At 49.5% G+C, this 14,646-nt stretch overlaps 1 protein-coding gene across 2 annotated transcripts in view; it reads right to left on the bottom strand.

Moving 5' to 3' along the window:
• The window catches only part of RNF38 (ring finger protein 38), a 154,533-nt gene extending 149,617 nt beyond the window's left edge, over positions 1 to 4,916 (bottom strand). Inside the window, exon 1 of one of the 2 annotated variants that reach the window (XM_075931273.2) lies at positions 4,467 to 4,916. In XM_075931273.2, coding sequence (XP_075787388.2) covers positions 4,467 to 4,596 — 130 coding nt within the window. In that variant the 5' untranslated portion in view covers positions 4,597 to 4,916. The remainder of the gene's footprint in view (positions 1 to 4,466) is intronic. The other variant, XM_075931272.2, reaches the window with a different exon arrangement.
• Positions 4,917 to 14,646: the final 9,730 nt, after the last annotated feature.

The following is a 14,646-nucleotide window of genomic DNA, read 5'->3' as shown; positions in this document are numbered from 1 at the left end:
TTCATTGTTAGCTTTACCATGCCAGTTGTTGAAAGTGTCAGGAAGTTAGGTGCACCTTTAAGAAAGCAAAATTTTTGGTTTACGTCAACAAGTATAATAGATTTAAAAAAAATAGAAATAGTTTCAAGTAAAACAGCTGCTCCCCAAACTTGCCAATTTTTGTACTTTACAAATATGTTTTTCCTATTAAATATAATTTCTATGCTTGTGTGGGCCTTTCATAGAGCAACAACAGGGAAACTGACGATATACAAGTAAAACAAAAACATATTTTTCAGTAATCTTAGGTTTTACCATTAGAAATAATAGGTAAAACAAACAAATAGAAGTACGATTTTAAGTTGATGTCTCTTCAGTACAAATTCCAATAATAAACTCCAACATAAATATATTCAGCTATTTATAAAATACTTATATAGCTCATTTTAAAGTAAAACTTGTACCAGTTCTGCAAATCACCTCCCCACTCTCTAAGGAAACAAACCACAAAACATCAGCATACATTAAAAAATGTATGTCCTAGGAGAGGACATACAGCTTTTAACCCCACTTTAAAAGATTTCTCATTCTTTGCTCTCATCCTATGCCTGTGACAGTTAGTGACTTAATAAAGATACAGTAAAATTCCTAGTGCTATACACAACTCTGAAGAGAGAAAACATCACAGACTCCAATCCTGTAACCATACACCTGCTTTAAACACCGAAGGGTCCCTCCTGAAGTCAAGGAAACCACTCACCTGCTTTAATGTTAAGTACATGCATTTGAATATTTGCAGGTTTGAGGTTGGGAATGTTGAGTTGCTGTTATTTGACTAATCGTGTAGTCGATACTGATGAATCAAGTAATCGATTTGTAAGGACCGCTCTCCAGGAGCCAGCTTGAGTTGGGACTGAGCAGTATTCTATGCTGGTTCCGGGAGCCATCTGTGCTGTGGCTCTGCATTTTAAATGTAGTAAGAGCCCAGCAGCTCTTACTACACTTAAAATGCAGAGGTGCAGCGTCCCAGACCAGAGTGAGCTGGGACTCCTCGGTCCCGGCTCACACTGAGTCTAACAGCCCCTGCTCACAGTGGCCATCCCTGGCCACGGGCTTCACTTCCTGCCCCTGTTTGCGATCTAAAGCAGCCCCTAGAGCAGCCCCTGTAGCCCAGGCTACTACGAATAGGGCGAGCCTCAACCCACCACAGGCAGAGGCTGCTTCGCAGGAGCCTCCCGTATCCATCCAGGCTGCCTCTGACAGAGGTAGCGGGAGGGGGGCCGGTGACACCACTGAGTTGGTGCTGGAGAGAATCAGCTTTTAAGCCGGCTCCTCCTAGCACTGGCTCCTGTTTATCGCCCCCCTTGCTACTTCTCACAGAGACCTGGGGAGGGGGAGAGAAGCGAGTAGGTGATACATCAGTCAGCTATTGGGTAGTCAACTACTCACTAACATCCCTATTTGATGCCTTAACATTTCAGCACCAAAATAAAGTTTAATGAAGCTGGCAAAAACTGTTCTTCACTGGGATAATGCCGTTCAGTCATTTGTAACAGAAAACAGACCTGGCTAAAAATAAATAATAAATAAATAAATAAATGAATGAATGAATAATGAGTCAGGCCCAATATAAAATGAAAATTAAGACGACATAATATTTCCAAAAGAAAAAGGGTATTTTCCAATTCCAACATAACAAAGATATACAAGAATGCACACATTTTTAGTTGGTATATTTATCAGAAATTAAGGAAAGATGAGTTAGCCTCTGTTTTGGATTAGACATGGCAATTCCTCTCCTATATATTTTCAAAACTAAACATCACTGCTTACTGACTGTCATTTTCTTCCCAAACTAAATACTGTACAAAAATCAGAATGGTATGATTTTCTGATGCCAAGACAAAAAGCTGTTGGGCAGCAAAAATTAAAGCAGTCACAAATTCTCATTAGTATTAAATAAGAGTATTTAACATGTACAGTTGCTCACAAAAGATACTAAGTCAGTTTTAATACTAATAGTCTTAATACTAAGAGTCAGTTTTGTGTCTTTCCCACAGTAGTCAGTGCTAGCCATGAACAACCATGTTTAATGGATACTCTATACTATAGCGTATTATTAATAAAGTTGTTCTGTCAAAGGATTCCGGGTCTGTATTTAACAAAATATTGTATGAAGGCATGGCCAATGTACAGATAAAGTACGGTCAAATAAGTTAAGAGACCTACTATAGGAAAAATGAAGAGAAAGCTCATCATATTAGTTACAAATGTGCACTCTCAACTTCAACTATAGTTACTGTACTATAGTGTATCTACCACAATAGTATAATTTATAATCATGCATCTGACACCAACAAAAAAACCTGAAACCTCTCAAAGGAATAATTTTAAATGCTTGTATACTAACTTTTAGAATAGTCTATACAGCGTAGATTACTCCAACTGACTACATGCAACAAGAGAATTACACAGCATCATTTGGCAAACCATTCATTCATTCCAGCATCACAAATACTGGGAGTAAATATGCAAAGGAAAGACCTCAGTGGCAGTCTTGTAGATTTCACAGATCCACAATGAACTTGGCCAGTCTATTTCTCACTTTGATCAGCATAAATGTTTCAGCTGTTCTGAAAGCTACTTTAGTCAAAACTTGAATAAAATCACAACCAGCTTATTTACTTTGCTGTATTCATTCAAGATACTTCCTTTAAAGTCATTTCCCTAAGGCCCTGACCATCTCTTCTGTGCTGTTCCCACGTCATCCTGGGGACTTGTCACACAGACTAAAGCAATGAGGTGATGACACTGTGAGTGTCCATAAAAATCGGAGGGGGGGGGGGAAGAGACAGAAATGGGGCAGATTAGAAACAGGGAAACCCCCAATTTGCGGTGAGTAGGGGGCAGAAAAACACCTCCACGCATGTGTGTCTCCATCTCTCCACATGGAACTTCCCACGAGTAAGCAGAAAGCACGTTTAATGTCTGATATTATATATACACCCACCCACCACCACACTGAAAAGACACATGTCATGTCCCCTATGGGGACAGATACACACAGAGTGAGTGCTTGGAAGAAGTAAGGCTGTACAACTCTACAGAAGTGTTACAGATTGTGTCAACTTTGGAAAAACAAAGAGGGCTGCTATCTCTATAATCTTTTATGGCCCACCCTGCACCACCAAACTCTTCAGTCTCCCTCATACCACCACCACCACCACCTCAAGTCCCAGCAACCTCTCCCTGTCCCTCAAGCATACTCCCATTTTTACCATCCCCCCGCACATCCCAAGCAAGGCCTCCCCCAATCTCTTTAGTCCCCTTGTGCCCTATCCAGCACCCACTCCCTCTACACCCCTTATCATTCCCCTCACATTCACTGTTACTCCTGCACACCCACTCCCCAGACCTCCCTCCCTTCTACCTCCTCAGCACACCCACTCCATCCTCCATGCATCCCACTCCTCATATACTCCCACCTACTCCCCATCACATCCCTGCTGCCACACATTCCCCCAGAACCTCAACTCCGCATCAGGAAACCCTCCCTCTACCTACACTGCCCACCCTCCCTTCCCCCAACAGCACCCACTCTCCCTCCCCTCAGGACACCCTCCCTTTCTCCCCCCCCCCCCAGCGCCCACTCCCCCCCTCAGGACACCCTCCCTTTCTCCCCCTCCCCCCCCCAGGACACCCTCCCCCTCCACCCTCCCTTCCCCCCCCCACGGCACCAACTCCCCCTCAGGACACCCTCCCTTCCCCCTCCCCCTCAGGACACCCTCCCTTTCTCCCCCCCCCCCCCCCGGCACCCTCCCTTTCTCCCCCCCCCACCGCCCACTCCCCCTCAGGACACCCTCCCTTTCTCCCCCCCCACCGCCCACTCCCCCTCAGGACACCCTCCCTTTCTCCCCCCCCACCGCCCACTCCCCCTCAGGACACCCTCCCTTTCTCCCCCCCCCCACCGCCCACTCCCCCTCAGGACACCCTCCCTTTCTCCCCCCCCCCCACCGCCCACTCCCCCTCAGGACACCCTCCCTTTCTCCCCCCCCCCACCGCCCACTCCCCCTCAGGACACCCTCCCTTTCTCCCCCCCCCCCACCGCCCACTCCCCCCCAGGACACCCTCCCTTTCTCCCCCCCCCACCGCCCACTCCCCCTCAGGACACCCTCCCTTTCTCCCCCCCCCACCGCCCACTCCCCCTCAGGACACCCTCCCTTTCTCCCCCCCCCCCACCGCCCACTCCCCCTCAGGACACCCTCCCTTTCTCCCCCCCCCCCACCGCCCACTCCCCCTCAGGACACCCTCCCTTTCTCCCCCCCCCCACCGCCCACTCCCCCTCAGGACACCCTCCCTTTCTCCCCCCCCCCCACCGCCCACTCCCCCTCAGGACACCCTCCCTTTCTCCCCCCCCCACCGCCCACTCCCCCTCAGGACACCCTCCCTTCCCCCTCCCCTCCCCTCCGGCCGCCCGTCCCCGTTACCTGGCGCGGGGGCGGCCCGGGGGTGCCCGAGGCCGGCGGGGCTGCCTCTGCCCTGGCTGCGGGCGCCCTGCTCCGGCAGGCCGGGCCCGTGGAGGGGCGGCGGCGGGAAGTGCGCGGCGGCGCCGCTCATGGCGAGGGCGAGGAAGCCGGAGCGGGAGCGGGCGCGGGTGCGGGGCGGCTCCAGCAGCAGGAAGGGGGCCGGCGGGGAGGCGGCGGCGGGGGCCGGCGGCAGCGCGGAGGGGAAGGCGGGCGGCGGGGCCGGCAGGAAGGGGGCGGCGGGCGGGGCCGCCGCTCTGCCGCTCAGCCCGGCTGCCGGGGCCGCCTCGCCGGCCTGGCCGGGGGGTCCAGGCGCCCGGCGGCCCGCGGCTCCTCGGCGCCCCCCTGCTTGGCGGGGTCCCGCTCCCGCAGGCGGGCCGGGGGGAAGAGGCGGGCGTCGGGCGGCGCCGCGCGGGGCTGCGAGCTGGCGGCGATCGGCATCGGCGGGGCCGGGGGTCCCCGGGGGCGGGGGGCCGCCGGGGAAACTTACTTTGGGGGGGGGGGGCTCGGCGCAAGGGCGCAGACAAAGGCGCCGCGGGGCCCGCTCCCTGCCCGCCGCCCGCCTGGCAGCGCCTCGCCCGGCTCCCAGCCGCCTTTGTGCGCGCCTCGGCCCGCCTCCCCGGCCTGGCTGGGGCGCCGCGCCCGGGCACGGCAAGAAGTTGCCGCCGCTTCAGCCGCCGCCCAGGGAAAGAAACTCTGCGCTGGCTCCGTCCCCCGGCGCTGCCCTGCCCCCGCCGCCCCGCATAAATTAGCCCGCGGAGCGCTCCGCTCGCTCGCAGCCAGCCCTGCGCCTTCCCACTTCCGTGCCCAGCCCGCCCGGAGCCTGCCAGCGAGGGGCAGAGCTTCCCCGGCCGGGCCAGGGGCTCCCCGCCGGCCCGCCCCGGCAAACCCGCAAACTTTTCTCCCCCCCCCTTGCTCGGCCTCCCCCGCCCTGGCAGCTCGGGACCCAGCCCGACTCTGCTCCTTTGCAGCGCCGTGCCCAGGCTTGCTGGCGCTCCCCCCACCCGCCCTGCTCCCGGGGGGCTCTGCCCCCAACCCACAGCTCGCCGGGGCGCCCCGCCGCGCGGCTCTGGACACGCGGGGGCTCGGCGAGCGACAGTGGAGCAGGCGCGTGTGTGTGCTTGTTCCAGCCCCCCTCCTGCCACGAGCTGCTCTTTTATTAGGGGCTGTGGAGGGGCTGCGACCTGTCTGCACAGACCCTCCATGGATCTGCCTTTGGCACCCCTGGGCGGACGGGCTCCCGGGACCCACGCTGCCCGCGGAGAGGGGGGATCCGTGCAGCGAGCCCCAGCCCTGGAAAGCCCCGCGCAGACCCAACGCGCAGAGCCCGGAATCATCCTCGCCCCCTTCACTTTTCCCCCTTTGTTCCCAGCCGCGCAGGGGAGCCCGGAGCGATGGTGCTTTCCCCCAGCTCCCGCTTCTCCCATGCGTGCCTGCTGCAAAGAAAGGGCTCCCTTCCCAGCCGCAGGCAGCATCTCGGGGGGGGGGGGGGCAGGGTGGCTTGAAGCACCGCTAAAGGGAACCGCGTGTGCAATCCCTGGCCCGGGAGGCGTGGAGAGCACGAAAGCTGCATTGCCCACGGGGAAGAGGGTTGCTTCACCATTGTGCCTCTCCCGGTGCAGCTGGCACGCTCGGCAGGGGGCTGCGATCGATTGGGCGGCTGGGCGATTGCACAGGGCTGTTAGCTCGGCTCCGGGGCCGACTCGCCATCCATCACGCGCGACCAAGGGGGAGAGGCAGGCTGCAGGGCTGGGCGAGCAGCCGCCGGGCAGAGGTGGGGCTGCAGGCGGTGGGGGAGGGCAAGGAAGCAATGATTTACAAATGCCAAGCAGGGGCTGGGGAAAGAACTGCCCGTGGTCAGGGCTGGGACTGGCTGCTGCTGAACTGCCCCCAATTTAGTCATCCAGAACCCGCCCCACTGCTGGCTGCTCCTAGACCCCGGGAGCCCTGCAGCAGGGGGTGGGTGCATGGCTCTGAGCAATGCTGCGGTGAGAGCCTGCCCACGTCCGCCCTTGTGCAGCTCACCAACCTGCCCCGGGAGCAAAGCCAGCCTTCCGAAGTGCACCGGCTGACCACCCCCCCAGTGTTGCAAAAAATGAACGCATGTAGATTTAATGTGGGAGGCTGGTGAGCGTAGGAGAATTTGCACCTTGCTGAGTATGCAGAGTATAAGGAAGGGGTGCGTGTGTTTTCAGGATTAACGAGTAATCTTGGAAACTGCCCCCCTTTTTAATTTTCCTTATGAGTGAGAAGTGTGTGCTTAATCGGTTAGTGGCTTCAGACCCTCTTGCCTTTCTGTCAGGTCAATTAGCTGCCTTCAGAGAAAGGGCTCTCTCATCCGCCGAGAGTGCAGTAGGACTTCAAATTCTCATGGGGGTTACATTCAACCAATGCAGGCTCCTCCAGGAAGATTAATTTTCGTTTAATAATCCCAGATGTTTAATTAGCATAGTGATGCCCAGTTCTGCTGTCAAAATCAATCAGGAAAGGTGTCCTGAAAGACAAACAGTTAATTTTGTTTAAGAACAAGAAATTGAAATGTTTGGCTAGACTAAGACAAGACCTTTAAATTACCTTGATTTGCTTCCAAAAATGCAGTTTTTGTTTTGGAAGGAGTACATTTCTTCAAACCTGCACTTCACTGTCTCTTGGTGCTACAAATTAAATTGACATTCCCATTCTAAATAGAGATTCAATAAATAAACTTTAATTAGTTACAATATGTGAGTGTTCTGCAATATACAGCATATTGTGTTGGTAACATACTAGTGACAAATATCTTTACCTTATACATGAAAAGATACTAAGTGGGTAGCAATTACTTTTTTCCTTACAATGAAAATCCTTACCGTAGTTGTGCATGTTAGAGGAAATGCACACATTTGCAATGTTACTCATTTTTTAAAAAGCATAAAATTTACAGGGATAGTAAAGAAAATGATGTGAAAAAGTGATATATTTTACTGAAAAAAAGAAAATATTGGGAACCAACAATGGGATTTACTACCTGGAAGGAAATATCCATTGTATTGTATATTAATAAGGACATTTACTTTGGCTCTTTATCTAAACGTAGCAAAATCTTATTCATTGCATGCTGCATTGTGACAATGCCGTCTTTACATAACACATTGGACAAAATAGAGAAGGAAGAGCTTCTGCTACTTTTTCTTTTTAAAGTATTGTAACAGTTAAAACCCATCACTAGATAGGCCCCATCAAGAGCAACCTTTCCTCTGTAGACCAGTGAATGTGAACATGTACTCCCACACCATTTTTTTTTACTCTATATGAAGAGACATCATCTTGTCAACACTTGCCTGGCAGGACTACAGGTTGAACCTCTCTAGTCCAGCATTCTGGGGACCTGACTAGAGCGGAACCAGAGAATTTGCTGAATCACGAGAGGTCAATATTGCCTAGCAGGGTTACCAACACTTCCACTGCTTCCTGGGCTCGAAGAAGACATTGAGGGGTACATTAGATCTAAATAACAGCACAGAACACTGAGGGCCAGAACTGGTGGCTGCAAACAAACTTGAAGGGATCTCAGGAAACTCGGCCACACCCCAGCTAACTAAAACCATGCTGGACCATGGATGTCGCTGGACCAAAGAATGACAGTCTGCAGAGGTTCAACCTGTACTTCTTCCTGCAGGCTAATGCAGAGAATTAGTGCACATGTCCACCAGTTAACGACTGAGGCCTCTTTGCATTAATTTGCTAGCTCCCCACACCTCAGTGCCTTGAAAATGTTAGCAAGAACCATCCCCCCCCCCCACACACACACACAGAAAACAAATGCAAACGAGCCTTCTTCTCTCCCCACTCCTCAACTTAGTGGGCCATCCAGGCCCCTTCACAATCCACACAACCACATGAAGATTATGGAGGCAGGCAATGAAAGGAAGAAGAGGATTTGGAGGGCAACTATTGGTGACATCTTCCAGTCCATTCCTTTGGGAAAGCTGCTTTAAATTGTTCTAGTGCTTTTAATACCACATATTACTGAGTCATAGCACAGATTCATCCCTTCACAAGCCCTCAAAAAATGGAGAGTCAACACATAGGGTGATTTCTTTTCTAAAGAACAAGTTTCCAAAGGGGCTCACTCTATTAATTTGCCTCCATAAATAGGCAAAGAAAAGATAGCTCTGCATTATGAAGCTACTTTAGCCATTCATCTTATCTGCACTCAAAGACATGTCTTTCCAGTAGAAACGAGAAGACTGCAGATCACCTGGAAGGTCAACACAAGCTGTACTTTTAATATGTGGATCTAGGTTACATAACTGTAAAACTCACAGTTTCTGGTGCACTATGGTTTATTTACTACTGGACTTATATTGTATTTCCTTAGAAAGTTAGTTTAAATGTAAACCAAGTCTCTTTAAGGTAATATGACCGTTGGGTTAGACCTGGTTTTTTTCAGTGCAGGGTTACATAAAAGACATCATTTTCCTACCATCTGAGATGATACCATGCATAATTTCATTGAACAAAACGGTACTAACAGGATTCTCTTATCAATAGTTTTCAGCAACCTGTTCTAAGGGTTGTCAATGTGTGACCAAAGGTGCGGAATGCACCCTGTGCGCTACTGTAATAATCTTTGTACAAAATATGCCTTGTGGGGTATCGTTTGCAAACTAACGCAATAACATCCTGGCGAAATATGTGCAACACCATTGTGTGTCAAGTTATGAGTCTGAGTGAAATCATGACTGCAAAATGTTGATCAGTCAAGTCTAGAGAGGGGAGAAGCCTGTTTCTGAGACAAAGAACAAGCTGATGCCTCACAGCAGCTGTTGTCAAAGTTGATGGGTACTCACTGGTCAAGTGGCCATTCTTGGGAGAGGGGGCGGAGAGATTGATCTGCATTTTAACAACAACCTGGAAACTCTCACCACTGGAGTCATATGTCCCTCCTCACAGCAGGCTGGAACTTAGCTACATTTCAAAGGATGCCTGGACTACAATGGAGAAAAACACCCCGGCTTTCTCTCTTTCTTCCTCTCCATATCTCTCCCTTTCATTTAAGATGACAAAGGAACCAGCCCTTTGACTTTGGGAGGAAAACTGACATGAAAACTTGGTTAGCAGTGTTGCTGAAAACATATGGCAGGGATTTTACCTAGGACCAAGCCTAGTTTGTTAAATTTAAGAAACATTTTATTTCTTTGGTAAGCTTTTTGGACTTTAATGCCTACTACTTGAACTCACCTAATCTTTATGTATGCCATTGAATAAACTTGTTTATTATCCAAATTAACCCAGCGGTGTGTTTACATTGTTTGGTAACTCCAACTAAAGTAGCTAACTACTGGATGTTGTCCTCTGGGTCATTAATGTCTGAACCGTCAAGGAGAGAGATGGACAGCACAACATGTATGGGGGAAACTCAGGGACTGGGAGTGTGTTGGGGTCATCCTCCAGGTAGTAACCAAGGCTGCTGGCAGCCAGAAAAGGAGGCTGGTATGTTGTTGACAGGCTGTTGGGATCAGAGCTGTTGGCCCGGGCTGTAGTGAAACCTAGACTCAGGGTGTGACATGCACACTCTTAGGCTGTTTGTGAGCACCCCAGGTTGAGATCTGTAGCGGCAAAGCATTGAGAAATACCCCACATTGCAGGGGTGGTGCTAACCCTTCACTATTCTAGATTGCACCCCACAATATGATAGCATGTCTGTCTTATTCTGTGTAATCATCCTTTTCAAGCTGAATACTGATTAGAAATCCATTAACATCTCAATAGTGAACATTTCATTTAGTTTCATGTCAGTCAAAGTTCACCACTTTGTGAAAGAATGAAAGTTTTATGTTAAAACTGTTGCTATAGATTTGGAGTAATGATTGGGTGTTATTTTTTCCACGGCAACCATTTAACAAACTGTTATGTTTTGTTTTTAAAAGAAAAATAAAGTATTTGTCCTATAAATCAATAGAATTCTCCAATCTTCTACCAGAATCTTACCTGTAATGTGCTTTTCACTGTTCTCAGTGTAATCCACTATTGGACATGGTTATATTAGATATTGTTTCATTGAGAATTAAAGTCACCCCATACAAGAGCCTGTCCTAGATATCACTTAAGGCCCATGCCTAAGACTGAAGTGGTGCTTACAGCCTTTCGTAAGCCCTCTGCACTGGGTGATTTTCTCCCTCAAGGCTTTAAATATCTCTGTCTCCTCTGACCTGATTACTGCTGTTGAATGCCTTTGCTGGTTCCTGGCTAAGAGGGGGACATGGATGAAGGCTACCTTGTTAAGGGCTCACTCCTGCCCTGCTCTGACACTGGTAGGTTGGGGAAAGCAGCCAGAAGATGGGGTGAATGTGTTCATGAGCCACCCCATCTTAATAGAGATTTTTCTACTCCATAGCAGGCAGATAAAGAAGCCTGCCTGTGTCCCCAGGGGAAATGCACAACCAGAGTTGTCATCCCACCACCATCACAATCCCCAATTTACAATTCAAACAGCTGAAGAAATGAGAAATTAACAATTGACAAGTGTTACAGAGATGGGCTCCGGTTTGTCATAATGTGCAGGGCAGAACGGTCCTTTCAGGTATCTAGTATAGGCAATGGAGCTAAACACTCTAGCCTAATTGTACCTCACTACAAAGTGTTATGTTGTATCTTTTCCGTTCCCATAGACACCTTGTGCTCTCCGTAGACGCAGCATCGTTAGTCATTGTCCAGAGAGGCCAGTCTTGCCAATTGCGTAACACTCTCAACTCTAGGTTGAAAGGAAAGGGAAGCACTCAGCACTCACCAGGAGCTGTGCTGCTGAGTTCCAAAGGGGGAATCACATGTTGGCCTCAGTTGGAAGAAGGCTACTTACAGGGCAGCATTAGAAATATGGAGAGGAGAAAACGGGGTTCTCAGTCACTTGAGGAAACAGATTCCCCAGGAACAAACACAGGTTGGACCTCCTGGTACAGTTGGGACCTGACCAGTCCCGAAGGAGGGAGTTTGCCGGACCAGGGGAGGTCGGCCTCTCTGCCAGGCTCCCCTGTCCCCGGGCTCCCAGCTCCTTGGCTAGCACCACGGCTGCTGGGGCTCCACTGCCCCAAGGCTGCCAGACTCAGCTGCTCTGGAGTCGCCAGGCCTCTGCTGTCAAAGGGTTCCACTTCCCTGGGCCGCTGGAGCTCCGTGGCCAGCCAGAGGGCTGCCGGCACTCCACAGCCTCGCGGCACCAAGACTCTCCTGCCCCGAGCCAGGGCTCTCACTATCCTGCTGGACCACGGATGTTGCAGAGACTCCTAGACCAGAGAGGTTCAATCTGCATTGACCTCTAGGACACATGTAACTGTATGTAAGTCCTTAGCTCTCCAAAGAGATGACATGTTCCTAATACCAATTAACTTTGAACCACATGACAGAAGTCTTGGAACATCCACCACAGTAGCCTCCTGTACTGTCACAGTTCCCGTCTCTTGGTTCACAAACTGGGGCGGAGTTTAAATTATGTTCAATTGAATGTAGCTATACTCAGCTGTAACAAAAAAAATTCAAAGCTCTGAAATATATTTCACTGAGTGGCAACATCTCATTCTATGCAAAGCTCAGTAAGGAGATGAAAAAGAAAAGCGGAGCTGAGCAAACATCACAGTTGAAGAGCATGTACAATTACTTGCTTATTAGTAAACAAACAAAGGCAAGGAACATAGGTGAAGTGAGAAATGTTTTGCCTGTAAATGTGAAAAACGAGTTTATGGGTGGCAGCTCATGACAGAATTTACTCTTGAGATTCCATCTGTTGCCATCTGTAGGGCCCGAAGAACCTTCTCTCATTATGCAGTTGAAGAATATCATTCATTTGGACGGTTCCCCTTCTGATCCAAACAGGCAGCCAAAAATTCAGAGCTTTATAAGCTGCTCCAATGAGGAGGAAAAATTGGTGAAAGTGAGTTATTTTTTGATGCAATTGTATTCAAAAGGAAGCACAGATCAGTGGTTCTCAGCCAGGGGTGTATGTAGCTGTGAGGGTACACAGAGGTCTTTCAGGGGGCACAGCACCTCAGCTAGCTACTTGCCTTGTTTTACAAAGAACCACATAAGAAGCATGAGCAGTCAGTACAAACTAACATTTCATAAACAATGGTTAGTTTATGTTGCTCTATATACACTGTACACAGAAGTGTAAGTCCAGTATTTTTATTCCAATGAGGGTTGCTGTCATTGGAGATTTTTAAGAACAAGCATTAGACAAATACCTGTCAGAGAGTCTAGTTATGGTACTGCTATGGTGCTGGGCTAGATGACTTTTCAAGGTGTCTTACAGCCCCACATTTCTGTGATCTAGGGAAGTGGCTCTCAACTTTTCCAGACTACTGTACTCCATTCGGGAGGCTGATTTACCTTGTGTCCAAGTTTCACCTCACTTAACATTTCTTGCTTACAAAATCAGACATGAAAGTACAATGTGTCATAGCAGGCTATTCCTGAAAAATTGCTGACACGCTCATTTTTAACCCTACAATTATAAAATACATCATTTGGAATTAAGGTTGCCAACCCTCTAGGATAGCCCTGAAGTCTCCAGGAATTAAAAATTAATCTTTCATTAAAGATTATGTCATGCGATGAAACTTCCAGGAATACGTCTACCTAAAATTGGCAACCCTAACTGGAATATAAATATTGTACTTACATTTCAGTGTATAGTATATCAAGCAGTCTAAACAAGTCATCGCCTGTATGAAGTTTTAGTTTGTACTGACTTCAGTAGTGCTTCTTATGTGGCCTGTTATAAAAGCAGGCAGATATCTAGCTGAACTGATGTACCCCTGGAAGAGCTCCGGGTACCCCTTCAGGGTCTAGAACCTCAGTTCTTCAGAACCCAACTGACATCAGGGTCCCATCGTGCAAGGTGCTGTGCAAACAGTCCTTACTCTGAAGGATCTAGTCTCTAACTAGACAAGCAAGGGCAGGCGGAAGGGAAACAAAGGCACAGGAAGGTAAAGGGACTAGCCTCAGCCGGACCATGCTGTCTCCAGGGGTGCTCCCAGCCCAAATCCATGGTTTCAAACAGATGCTACACATAGATTCTGCAGGTCCATGACACTCCCTCTGCTTTCTTATTATGCTGATCAGCAGTGAGTAGTTAAGGTAATTAAGTTCCTCATCAGCGGGGATCTGAGTTTGCCCCATTTCAATCAACAGGGCCATTCACAGCTCTCGGAGCTATTGCTTCAGGCTTTTTGCAGATGCAGGCAGACTTCTCATACACTTGGGTCAGACACTGAACGTTTTCTCTGCAACCAGAAGGGCTGCTAGAGACATGTGTCTCCCCCCCATGCCCACACACACACACTCCTACACACACACCCTTCAATGAAAATTTAGCCTCTGCAAAACAAGCTGCCAGCATCAGATTGCTAACTCAGCACCACCCAGCCCAGCCCAGCCCAAGCCCACGTGATCCGTGCATTGCCTGCTGTTTGCAATCACCACTCATTGTGGCATGGACCATGGTTAGAGTGAGGATGGGCGCTCTTTGCCTTTTGGCTTGTCCTGTAGAGAAACTAGCATGCTGAGGGACACTAACGTTTTAATGGCTGCAATAGGAAGGGCGGAGGAAGCTCTGAAATATCCCATTAAGGACTGGTTTCAGGATGTAGTGCCCTGGCCACAGGTGCAAATTTCACCACTAGCGTGTAGAGGGAAGGAAGGGCTCAGTCTATGTTGCACGCAGGGGCTCAGCCAAAGCCCACCAGAGTCCATGGCAAGAATCCATTGGAGTCAAGACTGACTCGGCTTTGGATCGGGGTCACAGTGCTAGTGCAGCAGAAGCAGCAAAATAGGACAGACAAAAGAGATACCCGTCTATCATATGTGACCTTCACCACACATGACAGGCAGAAGGGAAGCATAAGGCAACAGGTGCAAACTCCTCCTCCCAGGCTTTCCTGGAGTGCTCAGAAGATGTGTACTGCTAGCTGGCACACCTCAGTAGTTGTTACACAGGTGCAAAGCCTTCAGAAAAAGTCTGCCTTCCTCCAAATGGCTAGGCTGCCCTTGACTTTAATATCCATATTAACATCAAGAAAGGAAAAATAAATTAAGAACTTAAAAAAAAAATTGGATCAGCACCCCCTTCCCTCTGAGGGGTCAGGTGTTCGGCAGACTTCACTCAGGTGAC

Source organism: Pelodiscus sinensis, chromosome 6, assembly GCF_052426305.1.
Source record: "Pelodiscus sinensis isolate ZL-2025 chromosome 6, ASM5242630v1, whole genome shotgun sequence".
Lineage (NCBI taxonomy): Eukaryota > Metazoa > Chordata > Testudines > Trionychidae > Pelodiscus > Pelodiscus sinensis.
Note: the sequence above shows the minus strand (reverse complement) of the source record. Positions and strands in the feature narration are given on the sequence as shown.